The sequence below is a fragment of the Streptopelia decaocto genome, assembly GCF_964273445.1.
Source record: "Streptopelia decaocto genome assembly, chromosome: 11".
Classification (NCBI taxonomy): Eukaryota; Metazoa; Chordata; class Aves; order Columbiformes; family Columbidae; genus Streptopelia; species Streptopelia decaocto.
The window spans coordinates 10,199,114-10,220,110 of record NC_138666.1 but is presented as its reverse complement, the minus strand read 5'-3'; the positions used below and the strand labels follow the sequence as shown (position 1 = coordinate 10,220,110).

The 20,997-nt window shown below is 40.0% G+C and overlaps 2 protein-coding genes across 8 annotated transcripts in view; one reads left to right on the top strand and one right to left on the bottom strand.

Moving 5' to 3' along the window:
• Nucleotides 1–20,997, bottom strand: part of LOC309444563 (uncharacterized protein) — a 170,132-nt gene that overhangs the window by 11,263 nt on the left and 137,872 nt on the right. Inside the window, exon 1 of one of the 7 annotated variants that reach the window (XR_014185078.1) lies at nt 59–135. The exons of 5 other annotated variants lie outside the window; for them this stretch is intronic. The gene's annotated coding sequence lies outside the window, so the exon portion shown is untranslated. Of the gene's footprint in view, nt 1–58; nt 136–20,997 lie in introns of those variants that run through there. One more of the 7 variants, XR_014185079.1, reaches the window with a different exon arrangement.
• Nucleotides 173–5,470, top strand: DYNLRB2 (dynein light chain roadblock-type 2). The gene is made up of 4 exons (XM_082062687.1): nt 173–199; nt 456–531; nt 3,184–3,351; nt 5,170–5,470. The coding sequence occupies exons 1-4, from the start codon at nt 197–199 to the stop codon at nt 5,211–5,213; spliced, it is 291 nt and encodes a 96-aa protein (XP_081918813.1). The 5' UTR covers nt 173–196; the 3' UTR covers nt 5,214–5,470.

The window sequence follows — 20,997 nt, the reverse complement described above, 5'->3', positions numbered from 1 at the left end:
TAACAAAAAACTCCCCCTAGTACAACAATTACGGCAGCTCGAACTGATTTCACCTCACCCGCCAGTCAGAGTTCACCACCAGGGCTCGGACACACGACCGACGCGCCGGCTCCGGCTCCTCAGCGACCGCGCTCGACACGCGCTGCGCTCCGCGGCGTCACTTCCGCTGCTCCATAGCAACGGCGGCGGCCCGGCCATGGTAATGGCGCCGCTCCCGTCGGCCCAGCCGCGGGACGGAGAACGGGGAGACCGGCTGGGGCGGGGGGAGGCGAAGGGCAGAGCCCCGGGGCTGATTTGGGGAACAGCGACCCCGCGGCCTCCTCACAGGGGCCGCGCTGGCCGTTGAGCGGGAGCTGAGGGGGCTGTGGTGTCCCCCCCTTGATGTCCCTCCGTCGTGTCCCCTTACCCTGATTTCCCGCCTCTGGTGTCTCCCCCGGTGTCCTCTCTCCCCACAGGCTGAGGTGGAGGAAACCCTCAAGAGGATTCAAAGCCACAAAGGGGTTATCGCGACCATGGTTATAAACGCCGAAGGTAAAGTGTCCTCTGCTTTCTCCAAGGGACACACTTGGTAGCGGCAACGAGTGTGGTAACTCTTAAACACGGAATTGCAGATTTTGAGGTGTTAACACACTCCACTTACAGTGTTTTACAAAGGTGTCATGATTTCCAAGAAATGAGCATTTCATCTTAAGACGTGAACGTTTGCAAGTAAAGAGCCCTGACAAGTCTTCTCTGAAGAGCTTCAATAACACAAATGATCCTTTTTGAGCTCGCAGACTGACACATTTCTCAAGGCAAAATCACCAGTGCAATCTAATGGAAGAATAACCCAGTTTTCTTCTGTTGGCAGTATTGCTCAGGTGTGCCCTCCCGCTCGGCTGTGCTGCTGCAGTGCCTCTTCACCTGAGGTAGCTCCGCAGCACTGAGGGCGAGCTCACATACAGCTGTGCACGGTTAAGACAACAGCATAGTTTTTAAAAGGCTGGTTTGGATTTCTTCTGTCTCAATTTTGATTTGCAAAGGAGGAAGAACATTCCACTTCCCTTTTTCACATACTAGACTATTCACAGCAAGGTATAAAGTTCCCCCAGGTCCTGTTCAAACTTCCTCACCAACCTGTAGAACACGTGGCCAGAATGAGGCCAACAAACAAGACTAGCGCAGGAATTTTGGGGTTAGTTTATAATTTAGAAATGTTTTGACACCAGATGCGAATGCGAGACAGTCTGTACTCTGTGAAGATGTATTCAAGGTACCACAAAGTTGCATTCCACAAACTAAACCTCAATGTAGGTGTGTAGTTGCAAGATTTTTTAACATCTCCAAATAGCCATAGTTAGCATTGGTCAATCTAGTTACTTCAAATCTTTCTGTAAAAAATGAAATTTAATTTTTCTCTATCTTGAAACATTTAAAACGAGTATACAACTCAAATTAATCACAGTAAAAATACTCAAAACAGTGGTGCAGTAAGTGAGGTTTCTTAGGCTGTTTAGGTTCCCTAAAAAGGTGACACCTTCTGTTCTTCACTAACATAAGCAGTTGTCTTTTACTAAGATTTTTGTAATAGGTGTAGGTACACTTAGGTGTAATAGTGTGCAGGGGAAATAGGAAGTTAAAGATTCCTGATACAAATACTGCCTGTTGTTTATTTTAATGCTCAAAGCTGATTTGTTCACTGAAACACTATGCCAAGTGTACATAGTTTATTTGGAAAATCTCATAGACTGTTGCTATCCTTCACCATTGAGAAGGATCACACCACAGCATTTCTAATGAAGGATTTATTTGCCTTTCTCTAATTTGGGTGGTAGAGGCGAAGAGAATTTGTCCTAAAGTAAGCATAGCTCAGCTTTAATCTAAGTATGTCACTAGTGTCAACTCATTTTCACGTTATTAGACCTTGGAGGATCATTTAACATTTACCATTTTCATTAGAAGTGCTGTATTTGTTGAAGGAATCATTTAGATACAAGGTCATACAAACTTGACATTAACTCACGGCTGCTTTTAAGTGACTTACTATTTAATGCTGTGATTATATAGATATTCTCATGCTAATGTAGTGCTTGGGAACACCTGTGTGTTCCATTAAAACATTGGTTTCAATCTCTGTGTAATAAACATCAGACTACACATCCTACCAATGCAGAATTATTTCTCAAATGATGACACAGATTTCAAGTGATTCAAATAAAGCTTTTCTAGGACAATTACGGAATAGTCTAGTATCTGAGATGGTTCTATTATTTCTTTTGCTCCCTTGCCTCTAATTCTTTACCTGGCATTCACTATTCTTACATTCTAATTCTTTTTTCATAATCAAACTCTTCAGCTTAAGTGCTATTGCTCTACTTACGTATTCCCATCCTGTCCATCTGGAAGATGCCGTACAAATGTATGCAAAGAGAAAACTGCTTTGCTGGCTTGTAATCTATTGTCTTTGTTAGTAGGTCAAATAAATTTTTTATTAGTGAAATGAGCTTATTAAAGCAAAACACTTTTACACTTTCATGATTACTGTGAACCCTCTTTTTAGTTTCACCTGATAGTCTATTAATATAAAAAGCACGATTTGGCAACGCATGGATAAACAATGATTCATTAAATCATCAAAAATTAATCTTTACTTATGTGTTCAAATTTTCCATAGTTGGGATCAATACACTGTGTACTACCAATTGTCAATTTTTGCTGGTAATTGGAAGGGCTTGTTCCAGGAGTGGTTTTGCTGGCCACATGCAAACATGCCGCTTTTGCCCTTGGGCTGCTTTCGGTATTTCACTGACAATGTGTAATTTCTATCACTGCACATGCTGAACGCTACAGTTAAAGTGTGGGTTGCATTCTTGCAGCCAAGATACAAACTCGGTGACAAGTGTTCAAGCTGATGAGGCACCATAACTGGTTAAGTGCTACAGAATGGAATTGGATGGGTATTTAAGAGCCTTAAACAGCAATTAGGCTCCTTCTAAAGTTTCATAAGGCAACTCAGTGTTTAATTGCCACTGATTAATATAAATTATACTTTTAAAGGTACGTAGATACCTGAAATCAATGTAACTCCTTTCTGCTACAAAACAGAAAAAAAAAATTAAATGCTTGTTTTTTCTCTTATGATCTGCTGTATATGAAAAATATGCAACTTAGCAGAATGATTATTAGAAAATTATTTGTTTGCAGGAATTCCAGTACGAACAAATCTTGATAACTCTACAACAGTCCAGTATGCAGGTCTTCTTCATCAGCTCACCACAAAAGCTAGGAGCACAGTGAGAGATCTTGATCCTCAGAATGATCTCACCTTTCTTAGGATCAGATCAAAGAAACACGAAATTATGGTTGCTCCAGGTAATATTTCTATGAAAAGAACAACAGTATTGTATGTCCTTTTAAGTTTCTTTTAATTCTTCATGAATAAGGCTACAGTAGAAAATGCATTTTGAAAATGAGTATATGAAAAGATAAGCATATATTCACCATGTAACCAGATGTGTTAGGATTTTAATATACAGAGTTTATAGTGTTCAAGCTTGGAGGTAACCAAACAAGTCTGATCTGATTAATGGTCTGGCTTCTGTGGGTTTCCACAAAGAAAAACTGGACAAATACATATATCAAATACAGTGTGTGTGTATATAGTGTTAAAGGTAGCAGATCCATTTTAGCTCCAGACAGATGCAAAAAATGGTTTGTTTCTAAAAATTATTTTTTCCCCTGGTATGTTATCATGACTTCCTAGCCATAGGTGGGATTTGTGTCACAGATCAATGTGCAGTATTATCACCAACGTTATTTGCCTTAAAACAACCAGGGAAATGTAGCAACCTGTTTCGCACTCATGTTAAATACGAACATATGTTAATTTGTTAGTTGTGTCTCTAAAACAAGGCCGGATGAGCTGTGGTCAGCAGTAGAAGGTGCATCAGGCAAAGTGGAAGTGACTGGATGGGGCTGAGATCCTGACGGGGATGTCCTGAGCACAGCCCTGGGCAGGATGTGGGCAGTGAGCTGGCAGTGAGGGACAGCTGTCACCGGTCATCCTCCAACGCCGATCTCACAGCAAACGTAGCGCCGAGGTGCTGCACTGGCTGTGCGTTACCTCGCCTCGCTGGAATTATTTATGATGCTGCTATGAAACCAGTGTTTGTGAAAGAAATCTGGCTCTGTCATTACGTGTGAACATTAGTCATCAGATGATACTAAGATTAAAATTTTAGTTTGGTTTCTATTTTGGAGCATAAAGCTAATGCATTTTTTAAATCATGTTTTTTGCTCATTGATTTAAAAGGATACACTCTACTCTTATTTTGCATTTGCCCTTCGCTTACTTTTGAGCTGACTTTTTGACGAGTAACCATTAAAGCAGGTTGACCTGAAAATAAGTGGTATAAAATATGCAGCTCTTTTGCTAACAGGGAAGATCAGTTGTTCAAAGGCTTGATTGTATTTTAATATAACAGAAGGTGGCAAATGAACCACGTGTGATTTATATTCAGTTGCTTTTGGATGAAAGTGCCGATGCAGGAGCGCAGCTTCTTAACTGTCCAAAGCTGATATGATCCTGCTGAATTCACTGGATACTTTCAATAAATGTTTCATTTAAAAGAGATAATGTTAAATAGCTATCCAACTGCATTGTTTCCAAAACTTCCCCAGGCTTTTAGAATTGGTAGGCGAAGCCTGGCATGCTTAGAATTTATTCAGAGTAGAAGTCTATTCAAATATTTTCTGCTTTTTTCATGTCTAAATGGGGCTCCCAATTTTGAATAAACTAGTTAGCGAACTGAAAGAAGTTCCCTGCACCTGCAAAAGAGGCTGCAGATGTCAAAAGTTTTTTATTATAACAAGTGTTAGCTTCCAGGTGCTTATCTTGTGACTTTTTTCATCTTGTTTAAACATCTTTACGGTTTCTTGAAAGCAAACCTAACTGCTTACTGAAATAGTTTTAATATGATATAGTAAAGCTTTATGACACAGATTTTTTTTATTTGTAATCTGAGATTTTTGTACAAAGTGCTTACACTTTCTAAATGTTTTTTATATAAATGCCATTGCTTTTGCTTATGTTTAATAAACAAAATGGTGGAGAAGAATAGATGAATAAAGAATATTTATCAGGAAATAAGATAACATATTTTAACTAAACATTTTTATATCTTTTTGCAGATAAAGAGTATCTCCTGATTGTTGTTCAGAACCCATGCGAATAGTCCCACTATGGCAATATTTTTAGATGGTGATATAGTTCTACTGGTTAAACTACTATTACTTGTTGATATTTAAGTTCAAACATAGCACTAAGTAATTTTACATATAGTGTAACTGTCATGACTGAAATGTTGCCAATTTAACGTTTTCAGTTGTAGCTGTATCAGTTTGTGTTTGAGCAAATCCTAATGCATATATCAAAATATTGTGTGTTTATCTTGATACTCAAAAGAGCAATAATAAAACAAAATGCTTCAAACCCTTGTTGATGAATGCTCAAGATATTCTTGCAATTAAATCATTCTCTTCAGGTTTCTAACATTATGTTGGAGGATAAATCATACCTCATGGGAAGCTGTAGATCATGTGTGTACCTACAGGTATAAACATGTCCTTCTGAACTAGAGTAACCACAGTTACATGTACCAAAGAATACAAATGTAGTTCACATCAGTCATGATGGACTGGATACTGCCCTGTCTTTAACCTCTGCTTTTTAAGTTTTCTAAGGGAAGACAAGTGAAAGAAAAGCAATCTTTTATTATTTCCCAATTTCTACGGATGGAAACAATAGCTTCATTTAATATTTACAGTACTGGGAATTTCAAGCTAAGTTGAGCCTGCACTCAAACGTAGAGCTGCTGTTAGTTTGTTGCTAAGGTAAACAGGGGTGTAATTAAATCAAAACTTTTAATAACTATTCAAGCCTTTACATATAATATAAAAGCCATAAACCTTAGTGACATGGGACCGAGGGTGGGTTAAATTTTATCGATTAATTATTTAAACTCTGAAACTTCAGATTGTCTTCAGTTGGTCACAAGATGGGTTTTTTTTTCTAGATATAGGAAGGAAGAACAACAAATGTGTGGGGTGGCTATGAGGATGAAAGGAAAAATGAATCTGTTGAATACCGCTCAGGGGTCTTTGTAGTACATCATATGAATTGTGGTTGAGGTTATGAAACTGATAAATCACCGTATGCCTCAGTGGATACGCAATCAGCAATTTCCTATTAGGGCTGTGTTATCTATCCCTCAAAATTTACACCCAGGAGATAATCAAACCTGGTGCTATTTTTTGCAAATTGGAGTGTGTGCTGTGACTTTGCTGAGTAGCTTGGAAAGGCTGTATTTCACTGACAAACCTGGGAGGGTCGGTCCTGCTGCTGGGACAGGAAGGTGTCGGAGCGTTGAGATCTCCAGGGCTGGCAGACAGATCCCACGCCCAAGTGGTAGGAACCATGGAAAATTTGGGGACACTGCGTAATAAGAGGAAGCGAACCCAAAGGTAGAGAAGCCCAGTGTGAGGGGAATTAAGCAGAGCAATCCAGCCGGGCGGGGCTACTCAAAATATTAGGGATATATAAATCAACGGGACGCTGTTGGTGGCACTTAAGTGTAGTCAGTACTGTACCAGAATTTCCTTACCATTGGGGGGGCGTTTAATGGTGAACCAATATACTGACAGGGAATAAAGCTTTAAAAATTTGTTTTCTTCTCTACTTCTGTTGTGATTATTTTAAAAATCCAACTTATTTATTGCTATATATTAGAAAACATTCTACTAATATCCTGGTATGTCAAACCCAGATTTTTCACTTCAGCACCTACCCAAAAAAGTACTGCTGAATTCCAACTGCTATGAATGTGTATTTGGGGCTAATAGTTTTGTTTCTGTAGTTTTCTCTAAAAGCATTAAATTCCATAGAGGTTTCACCATATACATCCAGAAAACTGCCAGAATTACAGTCACTGTTACACTTTTCTATTGTCAAAAATAATATTGGTGTTGCAATTTCTGGCATCGCTGAAAAAATGTCCTTCAGCCCAAAGAACACAGTAGAGCACTGCAAAGAAAAGCTCCGTGTCTGGCACTGTTTGATTTCTGCCTTTCTGATACCTGCGTTACTTCCCTTTACAGACTTTAATCCAATATTTATTAAGCAGCTGATGACTGCTGTAGCTTGGTAAAGCACTCAAAAAGACACTTAAGCCAAATCATTAAAATTGAACACGCTAAATAATTTTGCTGGAAAGTGTTTTTATGTGGAAAAATAGCCTTAAGCAGATGCACATAGTTCTCCAAGGGTCAAAGACTGCTCACAAATCAGTTTTTTTCGCTGTTCCTATGAGGGGCACAGATGCAGATACAAGGGCAAAGTTTGGTCTGTTTATGATGATGTGCACAGTAACAAACGCTGTGCAAACACATGGGCTGAGCTGTGCTGCTGCCAGCTACTCTTACCAGGGCTGCCTTGAAAACACTGTAGTATTGTACAGTTTTGGCAACATCTTCACCAGGAAGCATAATCTGAAATCCTTCATTTCGTTCCCTGGTAATTTGTTCCTATTTTCTGTTAGCAAAAGCAAGCTGAACATGTGTAAAGTTTTCATTTAGGTCTTTCAGTAGGAAATGGAAGTGACAATAGTTACGTCTCTAATGGTTCAAGTGGAAAACCCTCATCAGCACAGTGATCTGGACACAGGTGGGGCACCGAAAAGGAACAGAATCATCCAGACAAAATACAGGGAAATAAATTTTAAGTTACCTGATCACCACAGAAGCATTGCACCAAGTCATTTAAGCTCTCATTTCTGTGAACCAGAAGAGATTTTACTAGATAACAATTGACTAGGGGGAGGTTGAGGAAAAAAGTCGCATGAAGACTAATTTCACAGATGATAATTTTGTCAAGGGAATGTTGAGAATGTCAAGAATGGCTGTTGTTCATTGAAGGGCAGCCTTTGGGTTGAACTGTAACATGCTAGTTAGGCAAACAGCCAAGGAATAAATTAAGTCAGTATCTTGCATTTGGGGTCCTCAAAATACACTAAAATAGAAAGATTCCAGAAGCCTCCCACTTCTGAAATAAAGTACCCTGGATCTTCCTTCACAGACAGTTTTTCAAAATGCACGGTCCATCATGGGACAACCGCTCTGGCCAGTTGATTCAATCAAGGTAGTTGTTCGTTTTCCTGTATTTTGCTCATCTGCCAATTAAATGCTTTTAAATATTTCATTTAATGCACATTCAGTGCATTTGGCAGTCTGGCTTTCTATGAAGTTACTTGCTTTTTTAAAAATACAGTTATCATGTAGTCCACATTATATAATGCATATAGAAGTATCAAATGGTGTATTTTTCAGTTCTACTTTCAGTTTAACTCAAAGATGTATGTATGTTATTTGATTGCATGTAACTACGGGATACAACGAGAGTGATTCACCAACTGTGCAAGCGATAAAGCATGTGGAAGATAATGAATTTCTAACTATCTGCCACTTGTGCAGACTGGGAGGAACTTGTGCATTCGTATTTTGTCAAGTCTGGTAAGGGTCCTCTCGGGACAGGATCTTAGAAGGGAGTGTCACAGTGAGGAGGGTGGTATTAAATGTTAAGTCAAAATGGTCTGAAGCGGCCGGTGTTCATTAAGGATGTTCACAGTTCATCTAGGAAGCACTAAGACCATATTATGAAACTCTCCTACTGCTAATGAATGAACTATCAGACTACGTACTTTGTCATGTATTAATTGTACTTGCCAACATCATTTCAGTGAGTCGTTTCTCAGATTTACTGATGACACAAGGCTACAAATTAGACAGCATTTTGTATACAGTAGTATTATATATATGATGGGCATATATGTATATAAAGCATGTATATATCATCACTGTTAAGCTCCTGAGAAATGTTTGCTGGACCACACTGGATTCTCTGAAGAAACTATCTGATCATAAGCATTAATAATAGTGAATGTAAAAAGCGCAGATTAGGGAAATATCACAAAAATCTGAAAATGCAGTTAGGAAATAATATTGTTTTGAGGAGTTACACAGTTACTTGTGGAACTAAACAGGGACAGCAGCACTGTCAATACCAAAGGCTTTCCCTACAAGCGGAATCCATCCCAGCTCCAGTGCCTCAACACTGCAGGACACAAGTTCTGGAATGGAACCTCAGAAAAAGTCACAGTTTTCCTAAATAAACTGTTGTCATCCTTTTAATTATGTTTTAATTATTAAGTTACTATCTAGAGGCAGCAAGATAATTCCCCTATTGATTTTTCAAATCTCAGGCAGATAAATTAGAGTAGCCAGGAGATTTCCAAGTTTGTGTTCCCTTTGCCTGGCACCTGAACAAATTAAACCTCTCAGTTTGCAGAAAAATTAGGTCATAACAACAAGGCTCACTGTGGGACTTCACAGGAACCACGGGAGAAAGGAAGACTGGTGCTTGGAGAGAAAGCCTAAAATGTCCTAAGTTAATTAAGCATAACAGCAGAGGTACATTGTATATGTGGTCAGATCGTAGCATTGATTTGAATCTCTCTGAATTTCAGGACGTTCACATTTGGGAACACAGTGGGACTAGAAACAGACCCCTGTAAAAAAATACAGCATCTAGCAGGAAAGTAGAGGCCACAGGGAAATCTGAACTGATTCCTTGAGCTTTGTGAACAATTTGAGAGAGAAAAGGTGAATTGTCCTTCAGGATGCAACCAAGAAGAAAATCGGTTAGTCCAAATAGACATAATTTTCAGCCACCTCTGCAAATTATCCTGAAATAATAACAAAAGCACTCAGGATTTATTTCTGAAGAATTTTCGATCATTACATCGAACAGGGTATGCTATTTTTAAGAGAAACACTGATTCATGTCAAAATTCTTTGAAGTAGATGCACAACAAGAGGGGATGAGATGGAACTGCCCACATCCCACTTTGGACAGCTGGGGCTCCCAGCTCAGCGCATGGTTTGGGGTCATGCTATAGGAAGGGGGATTTGAGTTCTTTCCTAAAAATACATAAGTCTGCCTTTGACATGAGTACCCTTTTAGTGATTTCAGTGAAATTGCTTCTATCTAAAGCAGTTAAAGTGATACACAAAAGATACCATCACTTTGAGTCTATGCTGATTGGGTCAAAATCTCGACGTGCTTTCACTGCTTTGTTTTTAAAGATATTGAGCAAGAAGACAACTGCACTAGACCATTTTTTGGTGAAGATGGAAAGAAGTCGGCATTAGTTACCATCTGGCAATAAGTTTACAAAGTATTGTTCAAAGGCCATGATCACAAAGAGCAAAATGGCTAAACAGAGGTTCTGGCTAAGAAACTTTTCTATAATATGGGTCATCATTAAACCACTTTGACTTACTGTTTTGCAAAGTGGTTTAGGAATACAGATAAGGAAGTTAGGCTGAAGTATTTCAGATATCACAGAAGCTAAAAGGAGGAGCAAAGACAGTTTGCTTTGGTATTTATATATGTAAACCTCAGTTAATGAAGATGGCTGCAAAATATGACAACACGGGATATATTCATCAGCAGTATTCAAACAATATAAAGTGACTTCTCAAACATGGAAGAAAGACTCCAGGATCCAGTAAATTATTCCTCATCCTAAGGGGAGTCTGCACGTGTCACATGAATCCATTTTGTTAAACTTCTTGCGAATCTTGCCAAAAGCTCCCCCAGAATGTGGTCTCCGGAGCAGTGTCTGCTTCTTCCACACTAAACCACAGAGCCAACCATGCAATCGCCGCTGAACTAAGTACTTAAACATATTCTTCTGCTAAAATCAGCTGGAAATCTCATAGCCACCTTCTACAAGATTTCTGCGCTACGAGTGGCCTGCAGCATCTCACTACATCTAGTTCAGGTTGAAACCTGAAACAGTATAGTCAAATAAAGATAACAATTAATGACAAGACACTTAAATTGTTAATGAAGCTGCACCGTTTCTGTACGGAATTCTTACTGTCAGCTGTAAAAAGCTCGCAGTTTCATTCTATTCTACTAATTAACTGCAGTGATTTATAAGAGCGAGTGCCCAGTGTTAGAATTACCCTTTTATCTGCAAGAAAACTGTGGCTCTAAGTCTAGAGCTCAATATTGGCCAACAGTGACTGCCAGCACGTGGGTTTGGATTGTGGAGAAGAAACTGGAAATGTTCTGATCTCTAAGCCAGTGAGAATGGAGCTGGATGGAAAACTGAGATGTGTTCCTGGTTCAGTGAAGATTTTATTTGCTGTGACACTTTGTTAAAGGAAGTTTATAGCTAAACCATAGCCCAGAGTAAGAAGAGACTGACTAATCTGCAATCTTTACGATTCCAGATTATTGTTAATTGTATTCTCTGGGGACTTCCCCCATGTATTATCTCAGGAGCATTCACAATATCCTTGACTTTGCTGATCTCACATGACAAAACCAACCTCCGCCTACAGGGCTAACAGTCCGCAGGACCAGTTTTCTTCTTTCTACCCATGTTTCAGCAGAATAACTTCTCTGACTTAAAAGAAACCATTCTGCATTCATACAGGCTTTACTTTCCCCTTGTGTGTTCCACTTTGGAAGAATTTCAGAAATAAAAGAAAGACTCATGGTTCAGCAAACCGCAAACAGGAGAAGTTACAGTCAAGAAAATTTAGTACCCACACAATATCACTGCATTTTTTTCAACCAGTTCTATTCCTCCCCTTCAGGGAAACAGAAGAACTACACACAATTTCTATTTACTTACCCTACTGCAATCCATTAATAAGAGCACTGTAACTCTCCCTTGGCTACCAGCAGTATTAGTTGCCCTAATTTCTTGCAGAGGTGCCTGTGCTAACACACGAGTACAATACGCTGAGCTGTAGGTTCTTTGTGAACGTAGGATATGAAACAGGTTATAGTTTTCAGAAAGAGCAGCTATGAAGCTGCCAGGCTATTGAAAAGACTAGGCACTACTGATATACCAGTTATCTGCAAAATTTAATACCTTGCAACTTCAGCGAAGTCAGCACCATGATACGCAGCCAACTGATAGGTCTCTCTTGCAAAATGGGGATGTTTCGCTGGGTTTTAATGTGTTTTGCACACACAGTATCTTAAGGTAATGCATTTCACCTTCTTCTTTGGGTTGGAACCTCAGAAAACACATTTTAAAGACACCACATCTTGTTTTCAGCAACTCATAGATAAGCTTTTCACCTACTTTCCCTCCCCTGCTGATGTTCTCGAAGATAAGGTATGAATTTTTCCTATTGTCACAGTTTTATTACTCAGAAATTTATTTTTAAGTGTTCCGTTGATCATCATTTCCTGTTGAAGGAGGTACTGTCTATTTGCACCATTTGCATTCAAAATAAGCAGAGCGACAAGGAATTTATTCACAGATGCCATTACTTCGGCCAGATGCCGTATTAGAAATTGCTCTAATTTGTAGTATTGATATTGAATGTATCAACCCCCCAGAAAAATTCCCAAGCCCTTTGGGTGTGGAAGTAGGTTCCCTGAATTTCCAGGGAACGATAGAGGAAAAAGGAGATCCATATTTAGGAAGAGGAGTTCCATTTTACAGTGTCTTTTTTGACTTTTGCTGTAGATCATACTCAAAGACAATATTTACACAGTGCCTGTGGATATGATAAGCCTGGGGAATAATGGATATACAAATATTAAATGTGCACACTAGAAAAAAAATCATCCTTACATGAAAATTTGGCAACTGAATGCTTAAATTAACATTAGCATATTCAAATCAGGGCTTTTGTGAGCAAGCTTGCTATCTTCAGCTTCTGTTTCACAAAGAATAACAAAAGTGGATATTTTCTAAGAGCAGAGGAAGGCATTTCAAATAACGTTATGAAAATAAAAGGCATGTTTCCTAAACAAATGCACCAGCATAAGCAAGCAATGGTCTTTCCTTCACCCAATACCCTTTACTACTTAGAAGTATTAATGTTTCTCCAAGAGATAAAGGAATCTAGAAGGTGCTTCATAATTTCAGCTCTACTCAGACACCCTTAGTGACAGACGTTTCTAATATAGATAAGAAAGATGGAGCGGATATTAAAGTGGAACATCTCCCCATCTATTCTTTGTTATTTTAGCAGAGATTTACCTCGAGCACTTTCTCTGTGTGGTGGAACTGGTGTCAGTTATTGCAGATGCCACCAGGGTCTGCCCAAGAGGAAAAGGCACAGGTGTGTGTTAACACTCCTGTCACCGGGAGATTTTATATATCGCACATTGAAATATAAGAATGGGGAGGTGTGCCAGTGGAGGGGGGAACTGGAGAAAAGAAGGAAAAGCGGAGTTATTCACCTGCTTGATAAGTAAATAAGGAGGAAAACTTGAAATGTCTCAAATTATGCATATAGAGACTGATATTTGCTTTCAGATATGCAATGTTTAAAAATAATATATTGCAGGCAAACATGGGAATGCTTTTCTAGTTTTTAGCAGTTTTCTACTGTGGCATCACACCATTTTTTAATGGTAACATAATCCCCTGTGTAACACAAACCTGGGAGCAAAAGCTTGCATTTCTTTTTATTTTTATGTATATTTAGCTTAGGAATCCCCAGTGATTCGCAGCCCACAGGCTGAAACCGGGCTGGTTTGCTGTCGTCTGGCCATTAGATGGCAGACAGCAGAACGACCATGGCTCTGCATCGTGTCCTTGAGTTTATGAAACAGGCAGGAAAATGCCGCTGCTCTCTAAATTAGCTTGTTTCACATCCACGAACGAGAAAGGACTCGCCATCCCAGAGGCCTTTGAAGTCCCCCTCCTTTTTACTCCCAAACTCTGTAATAAAAGCATGTAACAGCCATTTCTCCCTCTTTCCCTGACAGGCAGTTGCACTCAACTTTAAGCAGAAAGCATCGCCCTAACCTCCATTCTCTACCATTTCTGCACTCATTAATCTCTGCAATGAAGTAATTGGTCTCATCTGAACTATGACTGATTTCCCCATGGCAGGATTTCTCAACAGTATGAGAAATGCCTGATGTTGCTCTCCTCCTAAAGAGCTGTTCAAGCAAGACACTCTTAGGCTCCTTTTGGAAGCAGCTCTGCAGTGTTTGCAAGGGTGTTTCTCTACCTGTGCCAAACAGACTTTGTTTTTCACAAGTAGGTGGTAGCAACTACACGCACCTGCTGACATCAGGAGCACATCTGCAATGCACAAAACCAAATACAAGCATGGAAACATGTCTTGTAAGTGAAATCGGTTTCTGTTCCTTAGATATAGCCAGATGAAAACCCACTTCTTGGTGTAATTGTGTTCTTAGTCGTCAATGAAGACGAAAGATTAATGGAAAAATGCTCCCTTCTTTCACATCAACAATAGGAAATTTCCATCTATCGTAATTTGAATGAGGTGCGACTGGTAGTGTGACTTTCTCACTGGCGAAAGACCTGTGAACACATTCAATGACAGCACAACAGATCTTCACCGATATAAGCTGTGGAAAAGTCGCTGCATGTACATCCTGATTACCTATGGCCTCTGTCCCATACAAATGACACCAAATCAAACCAAGCCAACCCATTCTGGCACATTGCATTCTTTTTCATTGAGAGTTTCTCACTGGAAGTCCTGCGTACATGAAAGCTGCTGTAAGACAAAGGAGTATCAGGCTTGTGCATGCTTTTTCAGCAGTCTAACTTCATTATATGTTTGAATAATATCTGTATGAAGCACAGCCAAGTGTAAGTTAATGGGAGCCTTTATCTGTGGGATACATTTAGAGTGGGGATAATGCAAATACACATACACCTGCACATACTGCATTCCCATAAGTCAGCACTGAAAGCATTGCCAGCTTTAGCAAACGTGGTCAGGGTGAAGGATTATGGAAGCGAACTTACAACAGGGGTAAGGGGCATTATAAAAGTCACGGTGATTTACAGAACTACAAAAATTATATAAACAGATATCAATATAATCTGTTAGTCATTTACAAGCTGTATCCCATCCAACAATCAACTTCCAAAATAATTTCTTAAAAAGACCAGGACACTTTGCAATCATCCTACATTCAGAAAAATAAATGAATGCTTATGTGCTGTTACCTGAAACACAGAGAGAGATGCTTCAAGAAACATAAAAGGCATAAACCCTGACTCTAAAATTGAAAGAGGAGAAGCCCAACATAATACTTTGCAGAAAACTCTTTCTCTAGTTATGCTTCTGCACTGTAACTTCTCATAATTCTATTATTTGAAAAGGTGTTGGACTGTAGATATCCATGTTGGTTCACCATGCCGAGGTCAGACTGTGCAAATGGAGGCTTTCCCCGTAAGGCCTTGGTATGTGGTGATAAACTGTAAAGGGGCTGAGTGTGCTAAGAAGTGAGAGGTAGGTAGACACCGTATTGCCCCACTATGAACTGGGAACACTCGTTTCACCCTCCTCCACCCACGGCAACAACCGATGGTCAATCGATATGCGAGGGTCGCTCAGCCATGCGCCCTGCTCGGGTCCCAGCCAGCCCAGCCTTGGAGCACGGCTGGATATTCAGAGAACAGACACCATCCCAGTCAACAATACGAGGGGCCCGATTTGAAATTAAGCAGCCAAGAGTCCGTCCCACACTCAACACTGCTCCACACATCGAATCAGCCTTCCCCACTCATGCACACCCGGCATCAACGGGCTGGGGATTCGCTCCTCTGCTGCAGAAACTGTTACTCCCGCATATTAAACTCAAGGGCTGTGTGTTACATTATCTTGATCAGAAATGAATACTTTGGCATGCTGAGATTTGAAAATTTGCCCAAGAAATGGAGACCGCAGCTGCTAGTGCCTAGGAACGTGCCACAGGATACTTCAGGACCCGTCCACGGTTCAAAGGTTCTTGTGCCACTTTCTCCAAACAGAGCACAATGTCCTCTGCGGCCATCCCTGGCTGTGCTGCCGTTATGGAATCTGTCATTAAATGTGGAGCTTATTTTTAAATTTGACTTGTGAGTAATCAATAACACTATTTTATTTCATTCACAATGTTAGATTAAGAGGTATTTTGTAGTCTGTATTCCACATCCTCTGGAAATAATTTTAACAAATACTACAGCAGAGTAAGTGTGTTTGCTGCACAACGGACATCATCTACTTATGCTATCCTTCAATATACAGAGGGATATTTATATGAATCCCACATGTGGGAAATTGTTAATAGTACAGCACACAAGAAATCCTAGTGAATAGTGTGATAATATATTATTCATTACACACAGTGCTTGAAGACCAAGAGTTCCCACGACCACAGTATAAAACCAGTTTACTCATAGTATAAACTATGGGGTCAAACACACATCCCAATGTAGTTAGCTACCCTATATGTTACCACAGAAAGCTCAGCAGCGCAGGTTATTATTCAGTACAGGATGACAAGCCGCGAGCAACACATACTGCAGGTGTGACCATCCGCAGACATCACACTTGTGTCTGTTTATCTCCTCAGGACTCCGTACCCCAGATTTCCAGACCTAACTCCTGTGCCATTAGACCCTTAATTCTTCCTCTGTTTCCTTGGATTGTAGGCAAAGATTATCTTTTAATACATCTTTGTGCAGCAGCTCTGGAAATTTTAACTGAGCTGAAATACACAATCGGACGTTGCTGAATTGTACACGCTAATGCTGGTGCAGTGCTGTGTTATCCTGAAGACACTCATAATACGAGCCAGAACGAGTTTTCAGAAGTGCCTACATGACTTTAAAGCCCAAGTGTTTGAATCAGTTTTGGCATTTTTCTCTGAGATTTTGCAAGCCCGATCGAATTATGAACTTGCAATTTTACGGACAAAAATATTCCTGCTTTAATTCTGCATCTGCAATTTAGCCCAGTTGGATGTCTTAGAATTTTTCTGCAATATTAGTATGCATGTGCCTGTGTTATCACTACTGTTACAAAACTGCGGACATACCACCCTTTTCTAGTGGCTCAAAAGAGCTCAGCTGGATATTCATGTATAATTATTTTCACAGTCATCCTCTGCCTGGGAGAATTTACATTGGCCCGTCACTGGAAACAATCGCTGTAAATTATTGTTGGCTGATGTTTTACACATACAATGAACAAATGCACAAAGAGTACATGATGGATAAATTCAGCTAACATCTTTTTAAACCATTTTTCTTAGTTCTAGACTACACATTACTGATTTAACAATGTTTCTATGATGGAGTGGGGGAGTCCCTGTAGCTTCAGCAAGAAAAATACACCTACCTACTGCAGGGCTTGTTTCCGTCCATGTATCTGAATTATTAAATCAGCTATCACTGTTCTAAGGTAAATGTTCATGACTTCTCTTTCTACACCATCCATACTGGTGGTTGTATTCGCCTTGCTATTTTTGTTCTTTTCTCAGACATCGGCTGGCTCTTCCCCTTCATTTCTGCCCTTATAACTTGACTGGTTCCTCTCATTAATACATTCATTTTTTCTTGCTACAGCATTTTAGTGCATTTAGTTCAGATTTTCCTTTCTGGCTTTTTTGTTGGTACATTGACCAAATCCTTATCAACAAATTCTTTAACATAGATCTGAAAAATAAACCCATGATTATCCGTTAGCTGTATAAGTTCTGTGCACAGCTGACTCTGACCCACGTTGTCTACAGCAACCACCACTTTCTGCTCCATGCGGACGGAGCTCGGAGTGTGGGACTTTTCCTCGCTGCCTCTGTACTGTAAGCTCAAACCACCGGGTGCTGGAAATGTAACCAGAACCAGAGCACTGGCACTGAGGCTGTGCCAACACCGCCAACGGGGCAACGTCCTCAGTGTCATCCTATTGATTTTCATGGAGAAAATGTGGATAAGCACCTCTGAGCATCTCTCCGGGCATCTGGTTCTCTCCCACTTCTTTCCAGTGGACCAATATTTTACTCTTCAAGCACTGACAATAAAAAACAGTTTATCTTCCTAAACACTGTGCAGCCTCCTGAATCTGCAGATACACAGCAAAGTGAAGGTTCCCCTGGAAGTGTAATTGTCCATGTGATTACAGAGTTTGTGTGTAGGACGTGCATTATACAAAGCCAGGTGTGATGGGGCTCATGTCCCGACTGGCAAAGACTGTGGAAAGGCACTGTGCTCCAAATGTACCTGCTGGGACGTCCTCCTTCCCCGCTGTTGTCCAGGCCACCAAAGGCAAGCCGGTGGCTTGCTGACCATCTTCTCATTAAATTCAAAGAAAATTTGGTCCCTGACTTCATCAGGAGGTACCTCAAGCCTTAATGGCTTGGAAAAAAAGGCTTTTAACTGCATGCCTTTCCCTTGTATCAGAATTTTAAAAGCATCTCAAACACCCAAGAATTTTTATTTTGAACTAATTTAAAAAATGAAAAGGAACTTAGAGGATATTAATTAGCATTAGCTCTGAGAACTTGCAAAGCAATTTCAGCTTGGTATGGCTTGAAACAGCTGCTCTATAGACCCATGAGAGATGAAGTTTCTGACACAAATAGCGAACAGTTTAAACTTACCACTCTGCTGCAGCAAACAAACAAGAAGGACACAAACAATGTATTTGGCTTGGTTAATTGATATTATTCTGATAATGGTTTCCATGACCACCAGCTGTACACTTCTCTCTGGCTTCTGCTTCTCCAAGCATTTACGGCACTAAAATAATCTCACTTCTGAGCAGTTAGAGCCCACCAAAATTCTTTTATAAATTATTACGCCTTAAAAAAAAAATGCAGTTTTATTGTTATACCAATCATTATGCCTTCGGATCATCTCAATGACTAATAGCACCTATTATGACTTTTAAACTTGACAGATGTCAGCTTAGCATCATATTGAAAAGATAATCATGTGTAACTTATGCTGTAACTAAGTAAATTGCAGTAAACAAGCAGCAAAAGTTGCTGTCAGTAAGCAGAGCAGAGGATAATTCTAAAACAAGGTCTGTGGTTTCCAAACTGTCTGCATTTCATTTTAATCTTTCAGAAGAAGTAGCACAGATAGACCTTCGTGAGTGTGTTTCCTACTTACTCTTACGGATCATTAATTATAGTTCTAAAAAAATATACAATTCTGAATAGAATTGGCTGAATAATTCATTACAGTTACACTTGTCTGCGAGTGTTGTCTGCAAGTAGATCATGATCATCTTAGCTGTATTCATTATTTAAAATTACTTGCCAAATACCTCCTACAGATAGTTCTTGATCTGTAGTTATTTGGGAGCTGCTAGTTGAAAATGTTTAAAATTTATATGCTGGGCATTCACAGCTTGATATTTGGTCAAAAATATATATCTAGTCATTTGCTTATGTATGCAATTACCATGCTCACAAAATCCCTGAGGCATCCCCATGTAAACACAGACCTGAATTAATAAGAGTTAATACCATGAAACTTGGGCACTGACCAGCGTGTGTCCGTCAGGCACAAGCCACGTGTTTCCTCCTCGAGTCAAGATCCTTCTGCTCCACCAAGATGCAAGAAGAACAAAGATCCTCTTGCCTGGAGAAGTGTCACAGAGCAGACACAGATGGCAGGGACAATGTGGAAACGGCACTGGGATCCTCTGCTTGCAGGGACAATTGGTTTGGAACTCATGTTCCGAGATGAAAAACAGGTGAACTGAAATGACTGAATCCCACCATCTCACGCATGAGGCAGAAAACTAAGTGACTGAGATAAAGACAAAATGTCAGCTGGAATGCCAGTCTGAAATCCCTAGAAAGACATTTATCCAGCTTGGCAAAAGCAGGTGTGTTCCAGATGTGGATCTTTCAAAGACTCTTTGTTTATGCAGACAACGTCCAAATATTGCAGGAGTTTTAAGTATTTGATGAGGCAGAATCTGGTAGCAGATGCTCCAGTATAAACCCGTCTTCCACCGCTGAGGCCACTGGAATTACTCTGGATTTACTACAGCACAAGGGAGATGAGAATGTTTCTGAGTGATAACTTCTGCTCTTTGATGATCTTCAAGAAACTAGGATTCCTTGGACATATTTCTCATAATTACTACAATTAAAACATCTTCCATGTGTACTTCAATGCAGACTACCTATTATGCTCTAGTTTGGTGTGAAGCTTCTTCTCAGTGCTGAAGCCAAGGTCTCAGAAGTATAATTTGAGCCATAGATAAGTGCAGGACCAAACGAGCATCAGATATAGGCAATTTGCTAATGTCCTCTACTTCTCCTGCCCTGAAAGAAGATGGAATGACGGTAGTAACGGGAGCCTAAAAAGCAAAAGGATAGTGGAAAGGCAGCACTGGAAGAAAGAGATTCCCCAGGCAAAAAAAGGAGGCCAAATTATCTATACACACTCTGAATGTAAACTATTGAATCACAGACAGACCAGCAACTTTGGTGGGATCAATGTGTCACCTGGACAACTAGTGTGGCTGATACCTTTGACTAAACAGAGTAGTAAGCTTCTGGAAATGAGCCACAATTATTTCTAATGCCATTACTGTTGGAAGAAATTCCCTGTACATCAAGTCAGGAATTTACACCTTTTGTAAGAGAAGATGCACCATTTTACATATATTCATAGGACCTTAGAGTAAACTTAAAATGAGTCCCACCAGGAAAAATATTGATCTGTACAGAATTTTCTCTAGTGGTTTATTAGGTAGAGAATACTAAATGGGCTGTCACCCACGTAACTGCGTGCGCACCATTTGCCAGATGTTGTTTGTGTGTCCACAGCAATGTAGTCATATTAAAATGTACGAAACTGTGATTTTTGCTGGCTGCTCAGCCACCCCGCAGCCTCCTGCGCGTCCTGGCCTGGCGCAGGCTTCCAGCACCACGCACTTACGCAGACATTAACTGCAGATTTCACTTCTTCATTGACCTGCAGTACAAGTCAATTAGTGACTTAATATTGCTCAGACGTTCATTAAAGCTTGAAGTGGGCAGAATTTCATCTGTTTGATTCTTGCTGTTTAAGAGTGTCCGGGGAGAATATTTACAATTGGTGGGTTGTGACCACCTACTTTTAAAGGAAAACCACAGATTTTCTCAGCAGT

Coding starts and splice junctions, on each gene's coding strand:
- DYNLRB2 (XM_082062687.1), top strand. Junction 532..3,183: donor CATGGTTATAAACGCCGAAG/GTAAAGTGTCCT, acceptor ATTTGTTTGCAG/GAATTCCAGTACGAACAAAT. Junction 3,352..5,169: donor CGAAATTATGGTTGCTCCAG/GTAATATTTCTA, acceptor ATCTTTTTGCAG/ATAAAGAGTATCTCCTGATT.